The sequence below is a fragment of the Astyanax mexicanus genome, chromosome 5 (genome assembly GCF_023375975.1).
Source record: "Astyanax mexicanus isolate ESR-SI-001 chromosome 5, AstMex3_surface, whole genome shotgun sequence".
Lineage (NCBI taxonomy): Eukaryota > Metazoa > Chordata > Actinopteri > Characiformes > Acestrorhamphidae > Astyanax > Astyanax mexicanus.
The window spans coordinates 38,101,154-38,124,601 of NC_064412.1; the positions used below are offsets into that span (position 1 = coordinate 38,101,154).

At 38.4% G+C, this 23,448-nt stretch overlaps 1 protein-coding gene across 2 annotated transcripts; it reads left to right on the forward strand.

The window, feature by feature from the left end:
- Positions 1-1,283: 1,283 nt before the first annotated feature.
- On the forward strand, positions 1,284-23,073 carry mpp4b (MAGUK p55 scaffold protein 4b). Of its 2 annotated transcripts, none has more exons than XM_007248869.4 (22): positions 1,284-1,601; positions 4,312-4,422; positions 4,609-4,730; positions 4,821-4,898; positions 6,223-6,306; positions 7,384-7,515; positions 11,550-11,631; positions 12,045-12,130; positions 12,221-12,292; positions 13,180-13,376; positions 13,623-13,681; positions 15,454-15,471; positions 15,585-15,626; positions 15,728-15,748; positions 16,897-16,911; positions 17,150-17,191; positions 18,985-19,164; positions 20,252-20,332; positions 20,430-20,523; positions 21,223-21,331; positions 21,583-21,717; positions 22,109-23,073. In XM_007248869.4, the coding sequence occupies exons 2-22, from the start codon at positions 4,380-4,382 to the stop codon at positions 22,298-22,300; spliced, it is 1,884 nt and encodes a 627-aa protein (XP_007248931.1). In that variant the 5' UTR covers positions 1,284-1,601; positions 4,312-4,379; the 3' UTR covers positions 22,301-23,073. The 2 variants fall into 2 exon arrangements, with proteins under 2 accessions (XP_007248931.1, XP_049335686.1); XM_049479729.1 differs by lacking the exon at positions 1,284-1,601 and adding an exon at positions 2,369-2,488.
- The last annotated feature ends 375 nt before the right edge of the window (positions 23,074-23,448 follow it).

A 23,448-nucleotide genomic window follows, 5' to 3' on the forward strand; every position in this document is an offset into this window, starting at 1 on the left:
AACACAGGTGTACCACTGACTGAGCGAGGTCCTTTCCCTCACTGCTGCCCACTGCTCTGTGGGCATAAAATATTGTTTGTGATCCAAAAAAAATTGGTATTGTTCTTTGTTGAGGAAATGACTACATATTTTAGTATAAAAATTATCAGAAATTTATAAAGTCTGATTTTGCTCAAATGGATCCATTAATTTTGAACTCACTTCAAATGGGTATACTTTGCTCTACAGAATCTCTGGCATGGCATCGCTAGTTACTACTAAATGCAATAATGTGATTTCCCACAACAACAAAAAAATTGTAATTCATGATTCTATGTTGCATGCATGCTGATCAATCTTGTAGTGTGAAATGTAGAATAACTGAAATAAGAAGAAAGAATAACTGACTAATGATTACAGCACAACCTGTCATGTAATGTCAACAGCACAACAGCTTAATATTTCAAAACGTTATGTATTGTGAAAGAGGTATAACTTGGACTTAACTCTGATCTGCAAAATTACCTTAAGACTCAACTTGGACTTACACGCCTGAGACTCTAGATTTGTCAAGTCAACTCTATGATCTAAGGATTGCTGGTTCGAAACTCATATTATGCTGCTTGCCATAAGTCTGAGGCACAATTGTGATACAAGTGTGATACTGCCTGGCATAGTTGTTTGTCAGCAGATGTGTCAGAGCTGGGGATCGATCGCTTTCGTATGTATAAGTGTTTTGGCTACCTATTGATCTGTTGGAAAAAGAGGCAGTGGCACTATTGACAGGGAAAGTTTCTGATTAAATAAGTTAACATCATATTGTTTATCTTAATCAATATTTAGCATGAGCAATATGTTATCCAATTATGTTACTTTATAATCACTGGTTGGTACGAAACCACTGACTTAATTTCAAGAAGATGACGTCCGGAGAACTACCTTATGGTACTGTGTGTATGAACAGTGTTTTTAATAAACTACCTGTGCACTTTTCAAGTTCTTAGTGCCTCGTTTTAAATGTCAGAGCGCTCAAAATTCTGTCAATGAAGTGAAGAGCTCCATTGTAGCATTGTAAGCCTTTTGGGAGTATCGGCTAAAATCCCTGTTTTTCGGCATGCTGGGCTTTCCGAAAAAAGTTTGTACTCGTTACCATGTTTCAGTATGCCCCAAGTCAATTTCACACTTAAGTTCTCCTTTAACTAAGGTGCTTTTTGAGAAACTCAATGCCAAAACATTTTTTTCTGCCTCATAGCTCTGATGCAAAGCTAAAGAAAGTATCTCTCTCTCTCTTTCTCTTTCTCTCTCACACACACACTCTCTCTCTCTCTCTCTCTCTCTCTCTCTCTCTCACTCACAGGCTCACTCATTTTGCTTGCATGGGATTAAGAAGGATAGAAAGGGATTACTCTCATCTGTTCCAAGGGAATTCTCTGACACTCTGTAGTAGAATATCAGCCTATCAGTCCCAGCAGATCCACACCACCAAACCCTGCTGATCCAGCCTCACCATCTCTCTACTGCAGCACTTTCCCCAGCTCTGACCTGCAGACCTGGCTGAGGAGGAGAGGAGGAGAGGACGCCTGGAACGAGAGAGAGAGAGAGAGAGAGAGAGAGAGAGACAGGTGAGAGATGAAAATTTACTGCCTAAGTACCTGTGTGTGTGTGTGTGTGTGTGTGTGTGTGTGTATGAATGCGGACAGCTGTGATGGATCAGTAACGGAGCTGTTATTAATGGCCACCATTAAACCCTCCTTGTTTATTTCCCCCTCCGGATACACAACACTGTAGCGGCGGTTTAATGATTCAGCTTCGAGTCGTTCTGTTTGAACGAGTTAACCTAGCTAAATAACAAATAAACGTTAAAAGACCAAGTTACATTATTAACATGATATTTTAGTAAACTAAATTCTCGGTTTATTATTATTATTTAATGTTATTGTTTTCTAATGAGCATAACTCACAACCTGTCGAATGAAGTTAGTTACTGGAGGCTTTCTGTGGTAAAAGCAGATTTAAAAAGCCGCATATCTGTTAGTCAGTTGAACAGGAGATATTTTACGATGTTTTTAATTCATAAAAAAGTATAAAAATGTGTGCATTGTTTTGTGAAAAGGAAGAAAAAACATATTTACGTTTTGCCGCGCTTTTAATGTCTGTCAACACAGAATTTGTACATATTAGCCAGCTAACTTAGCTAACCTAGCTGAATAAAGTTAATATAAGATAAATTACTGTGGACTTTAAACACAATTTAATATTAGTTAACCAGTTTTTACAACAATGTAATGGTAGCTATAGCCTTTAAATACAGTGTCTCACATAAGTGAGTACACCTCTCACATGTTTGTAAATATTTTGTATATTTTCATATTAAAACGCTGAAGATATTTTGATATAACATAACTAATGTAACTGTGTACAGCTTGTATAACAGTCTACATTTGCTAGGCCCTCAAAATCAACTCAACACACAGCCATAAGTGTCTAACTTATACCTCTGGCAACAAAAGTGAGTACACCCCTCCATTTTTGTAAATATTTTATATCTTTTCACGTTGCAACACGGAAGATGTGATATGCTGATATAATGTTATAATGTATGATGCACAGCTTTTATAACAGTGTAAATTTGCTGTGCCCTCAAAATAACACAACACACAGCCATTAGTGTCTAAATTACTGACAACAAAAGTTATTACACCCCTAAGGGAAAATGGTCAATTTGTGCCCTAAGTGTCAATATGTTGTGTTGCCAACATTATTTTACAGCTTGCCACTCAAATCCTCGTCCACTCCTCCATGACAACATGACAGGGTTGGTGGATGTTAGAGAACTTCCGTTTGAGGATGCCCCACATATGCTCAACAGGGTTTAGGTTTAAAGACACACCTGGCCAGTCCAGCCCCTTTACCCAGGTTCTTTAGCAAGGCAGTAGTCTTCTTGGATGGGTGTTTGGTGTCATTTTCATGTTGGAATACTGCCCTGCGGTCTGGAGGGATCATGATCTGCCTTAGTATATCATATTTAGGCCTGTCACGAAAACAATTTCTTGTAGGTGATATATCGTCTTATTGGCAATAAATATTGGCGAAATATTGACTATTGTACGACAATGTAATTATTGTGACAGGCCTATTCACAGTAAATGTTGCCATTCACTGTTCCCTTATTGAACTGTAACTTCCCACACCCAGCAGCATTCATGCAGCCTCAAACCATGTTACTCCCACCATCATACTTGTCTGTAGGCTAGACACACTAGTTTTTGTACTCTGCACCTAGTTGCTAAAGCAAATATGTATGATCTGATAACTGATCTGAGGACATGATAGTTCCAGTAATCCATGTCCTTTGTGTGTCTGTCTTCAGCAAACTGTTTGCAGGCTTGCTTGTGCATCATCTTTCGAAGAGGCACCCTTCTGGATGACAGCCATGCAGACCAGTTTCATATAATGTGTGGCATATAGTCTGAGCATTGACAGGCTGGCCCCCACCCCTTTAACCTCTGCAGCAATGCTAGTAGCACTCATACATTTATTTTCGATCTGGATATAAAGCTGACCAGATGCATTAACTTTTTTAGTTAACCATGCCAAAGCCTGTTCTGAATGGTACCTGTCCTGTTAAATCGCTGTATGGTCTTGGGCACCATGCTGCAGCTCAGTTTTAGGGTGTTACCAATCTCCTTGTAACCTAGGCCATCTTTATGTAGAGTAGCATTTCTTTTCTTTTTTTAGATCCTCAGAGAGTTCTTTGTCATGAGGTGCTATACTTCCAGTGACCACTATAAGAGAGTATGCTTCCCATTCATGTCACCTTGATGTTCTTGCTTTTGAACTTAAAAATATCCCGTACTATTGCCCTGTTTTCTCGTAATTGTCACTCATTTTCCTCGTCACTTCCATATTCCTGCTTCTCAACTAAAAAACTTCCGCCACCTTCTCCTTCTTCCTGTGCATGAGTGATGTAACGCTTAGCGTATTAAAAATACGTTAAAAATAGTCAATGCGAAATATCGGGCTCTGAGTTTTTAAATTCGAGGCAGAGAACCACTCTTTCACAATTCCAGCCCCATGAATCCTGACATTGTTATCTTGGAAGAAAAATTCCATTGGTAGAATAACCTGGTCGTTCAGTATATTCAAGTAGTCAGCTGACCTGAGGCAGTGTATAACCTTGTATAACCTTGGCATCTCTGTTTTATTTTTACTTTACTTATTGTTTTTCTTCTTAGTCAATAATTAATGAATTATTTTACATATTTACACAGTGTAGGTTGTATAGGTCTGTAATCTGAAAGCATTAGCAGTAGTGTGGGTTGTTGTCTGCAGGTGGATGAGAGGGCCTTCAGCAAGAAATCACCCATACTCCAGAGTGGGTGTGTACATGGTCAGGTGCTATGAGGCCAGCCATGGAACCTGAACTGGATGTGGGAGAAAGTGGTACGAGATTCTGAGTTCTTAACGTCAGTTAGTATAATTTATTCAGTGACAGTTATGAAACTGACATACATGTTGTATAGTCATAAATGAAAGTACAAGTTTTAAATACAAACCCTTAGATAAACATAGAGATCCAAGTGTAGATTATAATAAGGTAAAATGTGTTGGTAATTGTGTGTGGTGCAGATTTGATGCAGATCTTGTCTCATGTGGTGGAGGAGGTGAGGGACTCTGTTGGCCAGGACATAGACGGTGCTGAGCTGCTGTACGGGCTGCTCAATGCTCCGTGGCTGCAGTCCTTGCTGAAGGTCAGTGCATCAGAGCGTATAATACAGTCATATTATTAATCTGTGCCAGTGAGTTGGTAAACACTGTCTCTGTGCCCCTCCTTTACGCAGGTGTATGAGTGTTTGCAGCAGTATCTCAAGAGCTCTACTATGCCACACCTCCCGTATGCTTCTGGGCTGTCACTCGAGGTTAAGAGTGTTTTTTCTCCCTTAATTTTGTTTCTTTGCTTACTGTCCATCTTATCAGCTCCACTGATAAGTAGTTCTATGATTCTATAGTTCTATAATTCTATATAGTTCTATAATTACAGAGTGTAGTCATTCTGTTTTTCCTGCATACTTTATTATCCTTAATCCACTTTGTTCTTTAATAATCAGGAACCTACTGGACAACCAAAGAGCAGCTATTATTTTGATAGTGGGTCCTTCGCAACACTACAGTGATACTGGCATGGTGCTGGTATGATTGGATCAGACACAGCAGTGCTGCTGGGTTTTTTTAATCATTGTAGTCACTTGCTGTTCACTTATTATATACTCCTACTTAGCGGCACCATGATGTAGGAGTCTTATCTATTGTAAGAGTTAGTCGCTTATCAGTGATCACAGGATGCTGCCCACAGGATGCAGGATAACAATGTAGAACAGGACTACAGTCTGCAATTATAGAACTACAGAGTGATCCTATATGCTTAGTGGAGCTGAATTTGAAAACAGAGAGGTTATCATGATATAGTGACTTAAAGGAGAACTCTGGTGTAAAATTGACTTTTGGTGTAGTAAAACATGAGAAAAAGAACGTACCTTTGTTAAATAGCCCAATATCCAGCAATTTTAGTTAATAATTGCCATGGTTTAAAAGTCAGGGCTTCTACCAATGAGGTGTGAGCCTGGATAACGATGTAAAAAGCGATTTATCTGCAGGCACAAGTGGATGCCCTGAAGTGTTTGTTGTAAAGAATGCTGAGCAAAAAGCACAAAATTACTGAGTCTGGGAAAGCTGTGGGAGAGCGGAGGTGAGCTATTCAACAAATGTTAGTACTCTTTATCATGTTTTGCTACACCAAAAGTCAATTTTACACCGGAGTTCTCCTTTACCTGTGTGTGTTTATGTGTCTGCTCTGAAGAGACCAATTTTTTCCGAAGAACCTCTCTACAGGGACTAGACAAGTTATGTATGTTTCATTTGCACACAAAAGTGATTGCAATGGGTGCTTAAAGTAGCTAAATCATGCTTTAGAAGGGCTATCAACAAACATTTATACATAACATGTGTATATATTCTATATGGATAAAAGTATTCTTACACCTCCTAATCAGTGATTAAGTTAGGTGTGTTATTTTGTGTTCAGTCCCATTGCTACAGGTAAGGGTCATCTGTAAGTAGGCATAATGTTTTGGCTCATCGATGTACATGAAGTATGAGTACAATTTCTTTAAGAATCATAATATTTACCAGAAAGCTGGATATTACAGTAAATAATCTGCTTTTTTTATTTCAACTCATTTTCAGATTCTGTCAGACTTACAGGCATTGCCGTACCCTTCACAAGAGGCCAGAGAGCTCTACACCCTTCTAACAGAGCCCAACATGCAGGTAATAAGCAGTAACAAACAACATTGTAGACTTGTATAGGGAGACCTAGGATCGGTTAATTGATGGTCTATAGCATGCATGCCATTAAACCTGTTTAAGGTTGGGGGAGAGATTTATCTAAACCACTTTTTTTGTGGATGGATAGTAGTTAAGACATATTGGGCTCTAACTTACATCCTGAGCAAGGTGCGTTGCGATGCTCGTTGCTATCCTACACTCCATGAACAGTCTTTTTTCATGCCTTGTACCTGCGCTGTTAAAGTAGCAACAAAGTTTAGGAATATATCTACACTGATGGGCATGGTGGTCTGAAAGTGAGGTGTGTTCAGGTAAATATCTGCCGTTTTTCTAACTTGTAAACAAAAAACACAGGTGCGCCTCTTAACATATTTGAACCCTGACAACAGTCAACCGCCAGACATCCATTAATTTCTTATCCACGAAGGAGCACCACGTGTGCAGCGCGCATACAATCCCCAATTGTTACACGCACAAGGATGTGCCACAGTGCCAATTTTTGCATTAATACTAAATAAAATAACATTGCTGTTCCCGTAAATTCATAGAACGACCGCACAGCTCAGTTTCCTCTGCTGAAAAGCGCAGAAACGATACACCATTAAAATACCAATTCAACAAAGTCAGAACATACCTGGCTCTTGTTGATTGGTTTATTTTACGTTACGCCCAAAACACACACATGATTAATTCAGAGAATTAATACATGCCTTCTGACGTTTAGAGTTACGCAAGGCATATTTTTTGTGTCCTTACAATAGCAAAGACACACTGACACACAATAAAATCAAGCTTTGCCATGCATTGTTGAAGGCTCACCTTAAGATCACTAAAATAGGGCCCATAATATCTGTCCTTAATACAAACATGCTACTCTGAGGCTATATTTAATTGTGTGCTTTTAAATTTAAAAAATATTTTATAATGTGGACATATTTTAATCTCCTGGAAAGTTTACTCTGAGACCCTCTTAGTTACAGCTTATAGCCCCCTTATTTATAGATTTCTAGTGAGCACCTGGTCTGTAGCACTTAATGTAAGAACACACTCTATGTACAGGCTCTGCTGTCTGCTCATGATGTGGTGGGACTGAAGGACTATGAGCCCATTCTGCCTCCGCTTCCTGAAGATCTGCCTGTAGATGAAGAGGCCATGAGGATTGTCTGCCTGGTCAAAAACAAGCAGCCTCTGGTGAGAAGCATCTGAAGAAAAGATTAAAAAATAATCAGATATTGCCCTCTATGGCTTTATAGAAAGTGACAATTTTGCGTTTAAAGGGGTTTCTGAGAGCCAGGTTAAGCTTAATCTTGGACCAAAAAGCCGTTTCAGTGGTAAATGACCTTTGCTTATCTTGTGGCCAATTTGATTCTGTCAGTTTAATTCAGTTTAACTTTCTTCACAGAACATAGGAGGCTTCTAGACATTCTGGAAATTATAAATTTAGGCTCTTCTTCAGATGTTTTAGTCTTGTTCTCACATTAAACATTTTAGAGAGAGGTAGAGAGGTTTATCAAGGTCATAACTGGTGTTAAGATTTCTTTAAGCTTTCAGATGAACTTTTACTAGATGATGATTCTTCATTCTGGGCAAATGGGGAAATTAATAAACAAATGCATTGCTCAGCAGTGGAAAATAATGGAGCATGTCTGATGGAACAGACTTTGTATAATTTTGTGAAAAAAGCCTAAAACAAGACAAAACACAATATGGGGATACTTTGTCAAATTTATGTCATCTTCCAAGTAAAAAGGGAATTATATATAGAGCTAATTTTGTCGTTAACACTATTGTAAATCTTAGTATTTTTAAATGTTTTATATTATAGGCTACTTTTATGTATTAAAAAAATACATTGCGGTACATTTGTAAATCATAACTTCTACTTACTTACCTACTTACTTACTAATTAATTAATTAATTAATTTATTTATTTAGTTAGTTATTTATGCAATTTCTTTGTGTGTAGGGGGGTGAGAGGTTGTCAATTTTGTTAACTTTGTTAAGCATTATCGAAAGTAAGTAATACCTGATGTAGGTCTGTCACGATAATTGCATAATAACAATAAATAGACTTTACCTCAATAATGGTGTTTATTTGCATGACTGTATCTCCATTCACAGTGTTCTGACTGCAGTATGTGAAGAAAAAAGTATATATTTCCCAAACTATGATAGATCATCTATGCCATTTGACCTTATATGGCCCAATCACCCTTAATTCGCCCCACATTTAGGGGCTTATTATTTATTCTTAGGGCATATCTAATTGATAAATCTCTAGTTATGTCTCTGGAGGATAACTTTGACTCTTGTGTCTTCTGAAGAAGAGTCGTGTAGGTAGGGGCATCCGTAGCCACTGGGACACCCTGCGCCAAAGATTCATCCCGACCCAAAAGGCTCAGTCTGGGGCTCTTTGCACCAAAAAAAGTGATAATGATGCCCCACCGAAACTGATCAATCCAACCAGTCCCATCCCTGCCCAACTGAGACCTCAACTGTACTCCAAACATGCTTCAGGCAGCTGCAGACTCTGCCAGAACAGTGCGTTCGGGAACCAGAGCCTCAGCTGCTCTGCCCCTTGTGTCTGTAACTCCATAGTCATTGGTAAGTAATGAATTTGCGTGGTATCCTCTGCTTTGAGTGTTGGATTGGTGTCGTTGCAAATCATGTTACCTGATTAGCTGTTCTTTTTTCCGTTTTGGCCCTTTGTTCTTTTTCCTCTGGAGATGATTTGGAAACTGTGGGTGACCCTCACATGAGGAAGCCCATTCTTTCTGTCCATCCACATTGTTCTCTTTCTCCGTGGACCCATGATGTGACACACTTTTCCCTAACTCCCTGTTGCTGCCACCCCTCAATCAGACCTCTTCTCCCTCCCAGAATGGCCCGCTATGCTCATACGGCTCCCCCAAGCCCTATGCACCGTCATCGGTTGGTGGAAGCCATGAGGAACGCTCCTGTGGAGCTCGCTAAGCAGGAGAGCCTGGATGAATTGCGCAGTGTAGTTCAGCAGGCGGCTAATCGTATGGAGCGCAACTCAAAGGACGTCCATCTCTTGGGCCAGAGGATGGCCGACGCAACCGAGCTCATGTCTGAGAGTGTCCAGGAGAATGCTCAGGCATTGGCCTTGCTGGCCCAAGTGGTGGAGAAGCTGCAGGGGCTGGTTGCTGCTGGTGGTGCAGCTTCGGCACAGCTGACAGCAGCAGTTCATGAACCAGAAGCTTTAGAAAAGACTGAAGAGTCTGTGGGTGATATTGCTTGCAATGCAAAGCCAGCTTCCCTAACACGGACAGTTTTCACACATGAAGAAGAAGCTTGTGAAGATGATGGCATTGCAAATATATGTGGCAGTGCAACTTATAGCGCAAAACCGCAGGGGAATGTGACGAGTTCCAGTGCAACATCAGCACCACGGACAGCAGCTTCTACTGAAGACCCCCTGGGTGGAAAGTCTTACATGGTTCATGCTAGTCCGGTCCATTCCACATTTACCCGCTGTTCCCGTTGCCCTTCCTGCTCTTCTTCTTCCTCCTCCTCCTCCTCATTCTCCTCTTTCTCCGGCTCCATCAGTGTTCCTCTGCAGCCCGTGGCCTCTCAGGGGAGACTGACCCAGAAGTCATCGCCCAAAAATGTAGCCAAGATGCACACATCTCCAAGAAGACGAGACAATGGACAGCACATGGTGCCAAATGGTCTGGAGGGGTCTAGCTCCTCCCAGACGCTCAGGAATAGCTGCAGTGGAATAGGATGTCTCTCTGACCCGAAGAAAAAAAAGAGGAAGAAAAAGAAGAAATGAGGTGCTTTTTGATGTTTGCATCATTTCATTTTATTCATTCACTCCTGGTCTTTTTCACTTCATTTATTCCATTATTAGCGTTACTTAGTTAAAGGATTTGGCATTTCACTCTTTTATTCATTCATCTTCATCGCCATTGTCATTACCAGTCCAACTTTCGCCACCTTTCAGTTACTTTAATAAATCAACTAATTGATTTATTAAACAAATAAAACATTTATTAAACATTGCCATTAGGCCTGTGACGGTTAACAAGAACAGTTCCCACCCTAATAAGATGAGACTAAGATTGACTGAGACAGGTAAATTAACAGTAGAGGAAACTGGAACACAAACAGACTATATTGAAATTCTTTATTGTGAATATTAATTTAAATTAATATTTTATATATATATATATATATATATATATATATATATATATATATATATATATATATATATATATATATATATATATATTCTATTTTCTCTGCAATTTACATGGTTAATTACCCAACCCTCTCATTATGACTCCCCCTATCAATAGTGATGCCCCAACACCAGGAGGGTGAAGACTAGAACACGCCTCCTCCGATACATGTGAAGTCAGCCACCTTTTTTGAACTGCTGCGCTGATGCAGCATTGCCGAGTAGCATCACAGTGCGCTCGGAGGAAAGCGCAGTGACTCGATACCGATACATCAGCTCACAGATGCCTTGTGCTGACCGACATCACACTTTAGAGTGATGTGGGGAGAGAGCGCCATCTACCCACCCAGAAAGAGCAAGGCCAATTGTGCTCTCTCAGGGCTCTGGTAGCCGATGGTAAGCTACATGAACAGGATAAGAACCAGCAATCCCCTGATCATAGTGGCAGTCTTTATGTAATAAATACACAACACAATACTGTACTTTTAGTACTTGAGTAGTACATTTTAGAATAAACTACTTGCAATACTTAAGTAAAAAAATAATATTTTAGTACTTCCACTTAAGTGTGGTGCTTAAAGAACACCTAAACTTCTGTTCAATTCACTTTTTTGGTAGAGCACTTTTACTTTTACTCAACTCTGGGTCTCTAGTGATTTATACATCTGTGCTGGGTGTGGGTCGCTATTTTTTATTATGAAACTACCTTTTCCAAAGTGTGATACCTGCAACAACGTACAGTACTCACAGTACTCGCAAAAGAGGAGAAACCTGCATTGCTTAGTTCTGGTGAGTTATTCAAAGAACCCTTTGTTTAACTTTAATAGCTGTGCACTGGACCAACACACCAGAATGGCAGTAAAAACAACTAGACTGGAAAGATTCGATGCCAGACTGCTGTGATACTTTGTCACAGTCCTAATTGCCATGGGTGTTTCAGTCATTTCATTTCATCAAGTTTTTAGATTTAAATTTATATTTTGGTTTATTTGCTGTTTGTGTCTACTCTGTCTTTTAGGGAGCGACTATAAGGAGAGATGAAACGACAGGAGAGATCTATGTAGCTCGAGTTATTCATGGAGGGCTGGCTGACCGCAGTGGTAAGCTTCCTTGTGCTTTATTGAAGTTTACAACAGAAATATTTGTAAATGGCAATGAAGAAAAGAGAAACAAGGTATACTGTGCGCATTGAAAACTTGGAAGACTTGGTTTGAAGCTGGACTCTGATTCATCATTTAAACCACATATTAAAAAAATGAAGACTGCCTTTTATCATTTAAGTAATATAGCACAAGTAAGTTACACAATCCAACAAAATTGATTCATGCTTTTGAGGGCCCTGACTTAACAAAATTATTTATTAGTATATTATATTAGTAATACTATATTATATTAGTATGGTCTGAACTGACAAAATATGAAAATTATGTAACAAGTATGCAAAATGACAGATTTTGTGTAAAACGCGCGTACAGTACTGTACCATTTTAAATAATGTGTTTCCATGCTGCAGGCCTCTTGCATGCAGGTGACAAACTGGTGGAGGTGAACGGCCAGCCGGTGTTTGGACTGGAGCCAGAGCAGATAATACAAATACTGGTCAGAGCGTTTATTATAATCAGAACTTTCTGTTTTATTTAAAAATTACTGGTGTATGAAGTTTATGATGAGTTCCGTTTCCCCCAACAGGCTAATTCTCATGGAACTGTGATGTTTAAAGTGGTCCCGATCACAGACCGGCCTGTCAACAACCAGACCATGGTTTGTGTTTTACTGAATGTATTTTTTTCTGTTTATTTAGCTACATCAACTACAGACTTGGTTATTTGGCACCTGGCCTGTTTGGGTCAGTATTAATATAACGTGCCTTTTGTGTCTGCAGTATAGTTGTTTACATTTCATACAAACGTAAATACATTTTTCAAGATTTAGTCTGAATGAACACATTACTATACATATAGAGGAGTGTTATCCTTAAATTTAAAAATATTTTTGTATATTTTATAGTTTTCTTTGATGTGGATGGTGGGCGACTTTGCCATGTCTGCAGTGTTGTCTGATAAAGTTGAAATTCATTTATTAATTTACTAAGTGCTTAAATAACACAAATGTATTTTTGTGTGTGTTTTTTATGTATTTAATAATGTTGGCATTTCAATTAAATTAAATTTAATTTAATTTAATTATGGAAGTCATTTCATAAAAAATCAATCTTATATAAACTGTCCAGAATTGCCTGTCACTCTGTCATCTTGAGATAGCCATGCCCTTTTTGAAAGAAAGTAACCTTTAACATCAGTGACATAACAACAATTCTACTGACTGAAGACACTTTTAATCAGGGTAATTAAAATAATTTAGAGAATCAAAATATTCCTTACACAGAACAAGGTCACCATTAACAGTCACATGTCTGCAACTCTAAGTCAACCATGTTTCAATCAAATGCCAATTTAAATGAGTAACACAACAGAGCAACCAATAAGACCAAGAGGTCAGTAAAAGGCACAATTAGGTGTTAAAAAATAAAATACAAAAATATATATGTGTGTGTAATGCTTGTATCCAACATCCAAACCATATACTCTAAGTAAAACATATACTCTAAGTAGGTCTTAATGGTGATACAGCGGTTCTCTCTCTCTCAGCTTTATGTACGAACCCTGACGGACTACAGCCCCCAGCAAGACCCGGCTATCCCCTGTGCGGACGCTGGCATGGCCTTCAGAAAGGGGGACCTGTTGGAGATAGTGGACCAGACAGACGCTCTGTGGTGGCAGGCAAAGAAACTGCCCTGTAGCTCCGCCTGCGCCGGCCTCATCCCCTCTGCCTCCCTGCTCAAGAGGTCAGATAAGGGCTTAGGATATCTTAGGGGTTAAGGCGTAAAGCTCTGATTGCAAATGCCACAAATGAGTCAGTAACAGGACCAGACTGACACAGCTGATCAGGCTAAAAGCATACAGATAAAGAAATTACATGAATATCAGCTAAAATAATGTCATGACTAGTGGAATAAAAAATGTAAAAGTTTAATTACAATTACTTTGCCATTCCTCACATCTTCAGTTGTGGTGTTGTTTAATCTGAACAGAAAGCAAAGGGAATTCTGGTGGTCTCAACCTTACCAGCCTCACACCTGCATCAAAACCTGTGAGTATTCGTTATCTGTCTATGCTATCTGGAATGGCTTTCAGTTAACAGCTTGAATTTTTTACCCTCTTAAAAGAGAACACTGGTGTAAAATTGTCTTTTGGTGTAGTAAAACATGATAAAGAATACTAACCTATGTTAAATAGCTCACCTCTGCTCTCCCGCAGCATTTCGAGATCCAGTCATTTTATGCTTTTTGCCCAGCACACTGCCTCCTGGTGTAGCAGTCGGCTGCTTTAACAAAGACAGACATATGGTATGCAATATTCATAAGTGTATAAATAAATAAATTTTATATAGTTATATGTACATACATACACACAGTGTATGTATGTACATTATATACACACATATATACGCACACATAATAATAATAATAATTATTATTATTATTATTAATATGCCATACCATGTGTCTGTACTTGTTAAAGAGCATAATACAATGTATTTCAGCATGAAACCAGGTATTTGTAATGTGTGACAGCGTCCTGAATCATTACTACATCTCTGCTGTTTGTAACAAACCAAACTGTGTGAAAATTGGTTGAGTTGTGATTATTATGGGTGTATTAAAAACCTTCCTCAGTACAAATAAATGCACTGGGGGCACATGGTTGTAGTGGCCGGCTGTTAAGTCAGAAGGCAGGCTATGTGAAGTCTATGTATATATGTCTATGGTCATGGTCAGTACTGTGATGGCAGCACCCAGAGATTTACCTATACTATGGGTTGTGTAAACAGTGTTTTTTAATAAGCTTCTTGTGCACACTGTTCTTAATGCCTCGTTTTAAATGTCAGAGCTCTCCAGATTCTATTAATGAGGTGTGGAGCTACTTTGAGCCTGGATAGTGGTGTGAAAGCAATTTTTGGGGCAAAATATGCCTGAAGCTGCCAAAATGCTGAGCAAAAAGCACAAAATTACTGGTTCTAGGAAAGCTGCGGGAGAGCAGAGGGGGGCTATTCAACAAGGGTAAGTACTTTTTATGATATTTTACCATACCAAAAGTCAATTTTACACCGGAGTTCTCCTTTAATGTGTTTGAAAGCATCAGTTGTAAAGTTGTGAAGAGATAGAGTTGTTAAACAGTGAATAGACTTATTTGAGTAATGTTCTAATCCATATTATGGCAAGAACTACTCAACTAAGTAAAGAAAAAAATACTTAAAGGAATGAAGGTCGATCATTTCAAGAAAAATGTCAAGAAGTTTGAAAGTCCTCAAGTGCAGTCACAAAGACAATCAAAAACGTTATGATGAAACTGACTTTCATCAGGACCGCCCAAAGAAAAGAAGCCCAGGAGTTACCTCTGTTACACAGGATAAGTTAATCAGATAACAGGAGCAAGATAACCTTACCCCAGATAAATGCTTTACAGTTTGTTTATCAAATGTTTAAGTTACTACATGATTCCTTATAGGATCCTTTATAGTCTGGGTGACTTCAGTATTAATTTACAATGTAGGGAAAATATTTTTTTCTATGTTATATTAATATGCCGCAGTCTTTTAATAGGCAGTATGAATTGCCAAAATACTACTTATAATTTCTCTTTAAAATGATAAAACTGCATGTTCATGCTGTTACATTTTTAATATTATGTGTGTGGCATTAAGTAAGTATGCAAGTAAAATGTAATAGAGGTGTGTGTGCATGTGTGTGATATTGAAACAGTACAAAATTGCACAGCTGTTCTGTACTGATATTGCAGCATGAAGCATCATAATCTCACACTGACGTGATTATTGTTTTTTGCCTTTGTGCTAATCTGAAGTGAGCACAGTGGATGAAGGTGAGGAACACTTACTGATGGTGTTCTCAAAATCATTTTCAAAAGCCACTTGGGTTCATCCAGATTAATCTCTCTATCCCTCTTCCCCTCTCCTCAATCTCTCCTTTCTTCAGAGGACGACATTCTGGCTATAGACGTGACGTTCATAGAAGCAGGTATGTTTGGACTGGGTTGTGTAAGAAAGTGATCATATTTGCATTTTTTCAGCTTGATGATTTTAGTCCTCCGTTAACACTAAAATGTTCTCTCCTCACAGATGAGGAAGCTTTTGAATCCGGTAGGTAAGTCCTTCCTTTTTAGAGTAGACCATTGTGAAATTAATATAAATTACATTAATATGATATTTTAAACTAATTTTTTTTATTAAAGTTTCATTTGAACCCGGATGTTGGAATTTCCTGGTTTCAAGTAGGAAATTTGTACCTGAATGCTTTAACAGGTCAGATTTACAACTCTGCAGAAAAAAAAACTTTTATCAAGCAGTGATATTATACAGCTTATTATTCACATATCTATGTAACTCATATCTATGTCTCATTATCTCATGATCTCATGTGCAAAATACAGCTCTGGAAAAAGTAATTAAGAGACCACAAAAAATTATGAGTTTCTTTAATTTTACCAAATTGAAAACCTCTGTAATATAATCAAGACGAAGATGGATGATCACAATCATCATCAAACCAAGCTGAACTGCTTGAATTTTTGCACCAGGAGTGGCATAACATTATCCAAAAGCAGTGTGTAAGACTGGTGGATAACATGCCAAGATGCATGAAAACTGTAATTAAAAAACAGGGTTATTCCAACAAATATTGCTTTCGGAACTTTACGAATATGAACTTGCTTTCTTGGCATTATTTGAGGTCTGAAACTCTGCATCTTTTTTTATTTCATCTATTTCTCATTTTCTGAAAATAAATGCTGACAATATTTGCATTTAGAATTTGGGAGATGTGTTGTCCGTATTTTTTTGAATAAAACAGCGATTTATGATATGCTGATTATGAAGGAAATTGCCATGCAACATTGAAACTACACATGAAACTATGGTAATATAGTGATTATTGTTATTTTTAACAAGGAAAATTATTTAGTTTGACAGTTTCTTTGGTGGCTTGTGCTGCCATCTTGCCAGTGATTCTCATAGCTCTCTATTTGGAGTGTTTTTTTTTTTTTAAATCTCAGTTTGAAGGGTCATGTAGCTCTAACACTTCCCCCTCCAGCCTAACAAGAATCAGAGCACCCTAACCCTAGATGTGAATGTGCAAAACAGAGGTGTAGAGCTAAGTGGTAGGGCCAAGGGCTGAAATGGGATTGGGTCCATGTCTCATTAATGTGACTGAAAAACCTGTACCCTAATATTTTCTACTGCTCATCATCTTCACCATGTATCTTGTCTTGTCCTGCATGCTGACTGAGAAGAGGAACTGAGGGAAGGTGAGAGAACTGACCAGTTTGATAATCATTAGATTTCTACATGTTTGCTTTTTTTCTTTCTTTCTTTCTTTCTCTTTCTTTTTTTCTATTTTACTTTGTCTTTCTTTCGATCTATTTTACTTTGTATTTTTTTCTTTCTTTCACTTGATCTATTTTACTTTGTCTTTCTTTCTTTCTATCTATTGCTTGCTCTCTATTTCTTAGTTTGACATGGAATGTGTTTGTTTCTGGTTTCCAGAAGAGAATGAGTTCAGTGCCACTGTTGAGGGAATTTATCTAGGTAAGTAATCATGTCATTTTCAATCCAAATTAGAGCTATGAAGTCTTTAGTTCTTAGTTTAGTATCCTCTATTCTAGAACGTTTATTCAGGGTAATCAGCCTGTTCTCTTCACCGCAATGCAATAACATATATTAACACATATAAGAACAATAAACAAGTTTTAAAAACAATCAAATGCACGATCTGTTAGTAGGTTTTGCAACAGTCACAATATGGGGTTTACGGTTCGGTGCACACAATTACACAAAGAATGCACAATACAAACTATGAGAGTAGATATAGTTATTATACAAGCCAAAAGCTTAAAGTTGCATGCCATTGGGTTTACAATGTATTGTGAGAACTTCAGGGGTTATGGGGAATTGCTATGTTAAACTGTAGTCTTGCCACATTTAGAGAGGTTCCGACCTTTGTGTACTGATACATCCATGTCCCTTATTGGTCATTTTTACACCTTGTTCTGGCAAAATGTAGACACTTCGGCACTGGACAGTTCTCGCTGAAGCGTAAAGTTTTATACATTTTCACTTTACCGCCATTAAAAAAAGAAAAGCCTCTCACAAGCATTGTAATATTATTAATATGCAAATGTGTATCTTTTTGTTTTATATAAAGTAGTATAAATTTTAAATAAGCAGTTACTTTATTTTGTTACAAACATTATTGGTGTGCAATCTCATCATGTAAAATCATGTAACCAGGAAAAGTGTATTAATAAGTAATAAGGATTTTCAATGTTTGTGCGAAACTGTTCATCTGGAAACTTTATATGAATGCAAATTAAACACATGACAAATTTTACAGATGGTGACGCATTAGAAGTTTTCTTTAGGCCAAGCTACACTATTATTTTTGTCTTCCTCCCTTAAATACAGGGATTATACAGGTATATTTTTTTGGTCAAGTTACACCACTAATATAATTTTAGTACATTTAAACACCCATTATTAAAAGCTTAGTCTTAAGGAGAAGAAAGTGTGATTGTTACACCTTAGCCCATGTCTGTCTTCTGTTTCTCCCTTATTTTGTCTCTTGTGCTCCTGCCCCTCTGTTTACCTGTCATGTTTCCCAGCCATGTGCTATTGTTGTGTTTGTACCTGTCTCCACCATAGCTCCGCCCCAACCCTGCCCTAGCTATTAGTGTTCTCACCTGTGTCCTGTCTGTAACCCCGCCCCCTCGTCATCCAAGCCCAGGTGTTTCTCACTCTCCTCCTGTATTTAAGCCCCTCTGTTTGAATGTTCAGTGTCGAGTCTTTTGTATCGTTTGTATCCTTTGTATCTTTTGTATCTTTGTATCCTTGCCGATCGTTGTATCCTTGCCGTTCGTTTGAATCCTCGTCTTCCGTGCACTCTGGTTTTGTGTTCCTAGTTCTAGTTTATCCTTGCCTTGTTTTCTTTGTAGTTTTGTGCGTTACCCGAGTTTTGTTTACTGTTTTATTTTATCTTGTTTGTTTAATAAATAATATATTGCACTTACGTCCATCCCTCCATCTCCCGCGTAACAGTGATTAATTGCAAGAACTTTGTTGTGATTATTCCCTGAAGTCATCAATTTGTTTAATCGTTTGATACCACTATAAATAATACAGGAAACAAAGTACGATTTGTTTAATATTAAGAATTCACTTTTACCTGAAGCTGATTTGACAGGACTTTATTATAACAGGTCATATTGCTGGGCTGCAGCATTGTGAATGTTAATTAGTAAAGGGAAGGGAAAAAAGGCTGTATTTATTCAAATTCACAGTGGTATTGTAACTGTGCTGAGAGGTGTGTGGTTTGTGTTCCTCAGCTGGGTTTAGGCGGAGTCTGCGACTGTGCCGTCGACGGAGGATCCAGGGTGGAGTATCAGGCCTGTCCTGCTCCCTGCGCTGCCCGAGCAGCTGCTACAGCGCCCTGGCCAACCCCTACGAGGAGGTAGTGCGCTACCAGCGCCCACCAGAGGACACACACCGCCTCATCGCCCTGCTGGGTGAGACACTTCATACAAACAATGCATAACAATACAGTTTACAGGATTTATTCTGATTGAACTGAATTGAAAAAATAATGTTAAATAAGTATTAAGAGGTATTATTAGAGTTCCAAAATGGGTTGAAAAAGGATCCATTTAAAATTTTCTTTAAAATATCAAGCCATTATCTGTCATTTTGGGATAACCACCCCAAAGTTACTTTTGACATCACACTGCAAAAAATCCATTGGCAAAAACTAGACAAATGTATGGAAATTGAGATGTATGTTTATATTTAGCAAAAAAGGGATAAGCAAGTAATATTTCTTAAAATAAGCAATCACATCATCTCAAAATAAGTGAGGTAAAACTTAAATCAACCACAAATCACAGATTTCTTTGGTCTATATTGGACACAATAACCAAACTAACTTGACTTGTGATTTTTGTGCTTTCTTTAATATTAATCACCTTATGAATTACTTCATACACTCTGTTCAAAAAACATTTAAAAAACTGGCTCATAACATGTCAGACATGCCAGCATTAATAGGATTGGGGATTGTGTGTCCCCTCAATCCAACCCTGATGCCACTTGTGTTTCTTTTTGTGTAACTTTAGTTAGAGTGTCTTTTCAGCTACAGCTGTATTTTAGCAAACCTATACACTGTGTAATATCTGTTTTATTGCTTTTTTATATTTGCATTGTTCATTGTAATCTTCATGTTGTTTTTAGGGAGACAATTTCAAGATCTGTCCAGGGACAATGGATGAAAAATAGCCTTTAGGCTAATTCTGGTGCATTTACAGTAATGTTAATTAATGTACACTGTCCCTGTTAAATAAACTATTAAAAAAATTTACAATGCTTAGTAAGGCAAAAATTCCTATCAGACAAAAAAAAGTTGTTGTGCAGCTTACCATGATAGGGTGGATACATGCATAACTGAAATATAAAATTCAAAAGCAGTTGATCTGAAAAATATGACTTCTGTGTAGTCTAAAGTCTTTAAAATGGCGAATAATCAAACTAATTTAAAAAATATCAAATTTCTTTTTGAAATTCATGTTCAAAGCATCGTTTAAGACTGTATTACTGTCTTAGGCCCATCTGGAGTTGGTGTGAATGAGTTACGCAGGAGACTAATCGAGATCAACCCAAAGACCTACCAGGGAGCCACACCACGTCAGTACAGATACACACTGACTCTCTCATATCATACAGCTGTGTTGGGTCCTGTGTTGTGTTTTTCTGTAATTTACTCTATATTTCTCTCCTTTAGACACCACACGGCATCCGAAGAGTCACGAAGAGCCGGGTCGGGAATATCACTACATCAGCAAAGAACAGTTTGAGAACATGGCGTACAGCCAACGGTAACTCTGCTCACCTACAGTGCAGAATTTAACTCTATTTTCGCTATTTTATGTATTAATAATATTATGTCGTTTGAGAGGAAAAATTCACACAGGGCAGTATGCATCAAGAAGCATTTTTTTAGGCTTTTTAGACACACTTGAAGAGGCCAAATACACTTAAAAAAGGGAAATGTCTACTGTCTATGGTAGGTTAGACAAACAATTCACACACTACCCAAACCTGCATTATTGATTCACGTGGTATATCAGTCAAAAACACACTCGTATTAGAGTCAGCATTTACAGCTATAAACTGCAATTTGGCATGAAGAGAGTGGCCAGCGGTGCACAATGGGATAGCAAGACACCTTGCCCTGTTGCCCCTTCTCTCTATGCTCTTAGCCTTTACATAGACAGGCTGAAGCTAGTTACTGACAGTCTCAAGTATGATTTATATGTCAATTATTTTTACTAATACAGTTGCAGAGGCTTGCAAAAGTGGATGTTTCACTTACTGGAATGGGGTTTTAAAGACAAATATACCCCAAATTATAACTGCTCTGTGGTTGGTGCGTGGGCTTCTACAACTTAAAGCTAAGATTAGATCTTTAAATACTTAATGCACTTTTTATTACTCTGTGACTGAATTGGACTTTTTCATAAGATGAACTGAAAAGCAGTCTCTGATCGGCCACTTTGATGTGTTTATTTCCTCAGTTTTGTGGAGTATGGAGAGCACAGAGGTCACTTTTATGGCACCAGTGTAGAAGCAGTGAAGGACGTCCTGGCTTCTGGGAAGATCTGCATCATAGACATTGAGCCTTATGTGAGCCATAATATTCCCATTTTTTTATTAAGATAAATACATACTGGAACAGTTTCACTATCATTTTTATGTCTAATCTTTTCATATTTTATTTCATTTTACACTTAAAATGAGTAGATGTATCACTTTACCTAGATGCAGTGGATCAGCCAATACTTTTGATAGTTGATGAATGTAAGCGTGAGATGCTAGGCTAGGCTAATACTGCTAATAATGACTGGAGTCTGTGAACACTGCTCTGTTGTCTGCAGGCTATAGACTCGGTTCGGACTCATGAGCTGAGAGCGTATATCATCTACATTAAGCCTCCTCCTATTGAGCAGCTGAAACGAACAAGGGTCAACTCCCAGCTCATCACCAGCTACTTCACCACCCGACCATTCAGAGTCAGTCTGCCTTTCTTTCTCTTTCTTTACCTCTGTATCTGTCTGCCTATCTTTCTTTTCATGCAGTCTTCTTGCATTCCTAGTTTCATCTTTTATTTCAATTCAATTCAATTAAATTTTATTTAAATAGCGGTTTTGAGAACAAATGCTGTAAAAAAAAAAAAAGCAGCTTTACAGAGAAACAGGTCCAAGCCTCTTGTGAGAAAGCACCACAGTGATTGTCCCATCATTGGCAATTTGTCTACTCTATCTATCTATCTATCTATCTATCTATCTATCTATCTATCTATCTATCTTTTTTTTCCTTTCAAGATGTTTTTTTTAATCTCTTTTTTCCATTCTTATTCCTCCTTACCATTCTTTTCTCTCTTATTCCCTCTCTGTGTCTCAGGATGAGGATTTTCAGGAGATAGAGGAGGCAGGCCGGCGGATGGAGCAGCAATACAGTCAGTTCTTCGATCATGTGATTGTGAATGATGGCCTGCAGGCTTCCTGTGTGCAGCTGCTGACCGTGGTCAGGAGAGCACAGGACGAGCCGCAGTGGGTTCCTGCCTCGTGGATCAGACCATCTGACCGGTTCTGATGATAGAAGAGCATGCTGAAAAGCTGCTATCGTGCAGCGTCACATTACATGGGAGTGTAGGTCCCTGAGACTGGGGGCCACAGCAGTGCTTGACTTGGTTTTTCACCTGCTCTAAGAATCCTGGGTCTCTGCATCTAAACCAGGAGTCACCAGCACTGCTCCTGGACAGCTACCATTCTGCAAATTCAAAGTTCAGACACATAGATATCTGATTTTAGAGTCCAGAGCAGTGGTCACCTGTGGTTACCACGATGTGGCTGCAGATTTTAATTCTAAACAATCAGCAGCACAGCAGATTCCACATGTTTACTTGAAATCTGATTTGAGCATCCACACTCAAAACAGGTTTCCAGCATTTGTGGAAACCCAATTGTAATCCCATTTCAAACCACCTATACATGTGGTTTGGATTTGATTTGCAAAAAAATGTTGTGCAATTTCTAGATATGCCAAAAACAGATATGGGCTGTCAGCCTAAACATACCCTTACATACTAAAACTGGTCAACTGATCAAGAACTCTTGGAGGCAGTAATTAGATGGATCAGATGAAACCGAAACCTCCAACCACTAAAGTGTTCTGGAAGGTAGATCCAGCTCTCCAGGAGCAGGGTTGGTGACCCCCAATTTAAACAGGCCAGCCTCTTAAAGAGAGGAATCAGGATTGTGCAGTGCTGAGTTTCTTCAGAAAGCTCCCAGGTCTAAACAAAAGCTGGTTTGGGCTGTTGGATTTGGTGTTAATTTCTTTAATAAATTCAACTCTTATTTATTGAATGTGGTTATTTGTCTTCTTTTGTGCATTGTGCCGTTTGAATTGCCGTAATGTGATTCAGCACACAACTACATGTATAAAATAAAACTTCCATGCTAAGAAAACAGCATGACAAACTTAAACTGAGTAATCTGATTGACCAGCTAAGATTTTGACAAGCATATGGTATGTTTTCGTTTGATGGATTAGCTAGTTTTATGGTTGACCAGAAAGACCAAGGTAGTTAATCAGCATGACTAAGCAGGTTGAGCAGCAAGATCATGCTGGCTGAACATCAGGACCAACAAAACAAAGCTGGTTGATCATCAGGATCAGCAAGATCACGCTGGTTGACCAGCAAGACCACGCTGGTTGACCATCAGGACCAGAAAATACAC

Coding starts and splice junctions, on each gene's coding strand:
- mpp4b (XM_007248869.4), top strand. CDS start 4,380: ATGAGGCCAGCCATGGAACCTGAACTGGATGTGGGAGAAAGTG. Junction 11,632..12,044: donor AGGGCTGGCTGACCGCAGTG/GTAAGCTTCCTT, acceptor TCCATGCTGCAG/GCCTCTTGCATGCAGGTGAC. Junction 20,524..21,222: donor AACATGGCGTACAGCCAACG/GTAACTCTGCTC, acceptor TTATTTCCTCAG/TTTTGTGGAGTATGGAGAGC.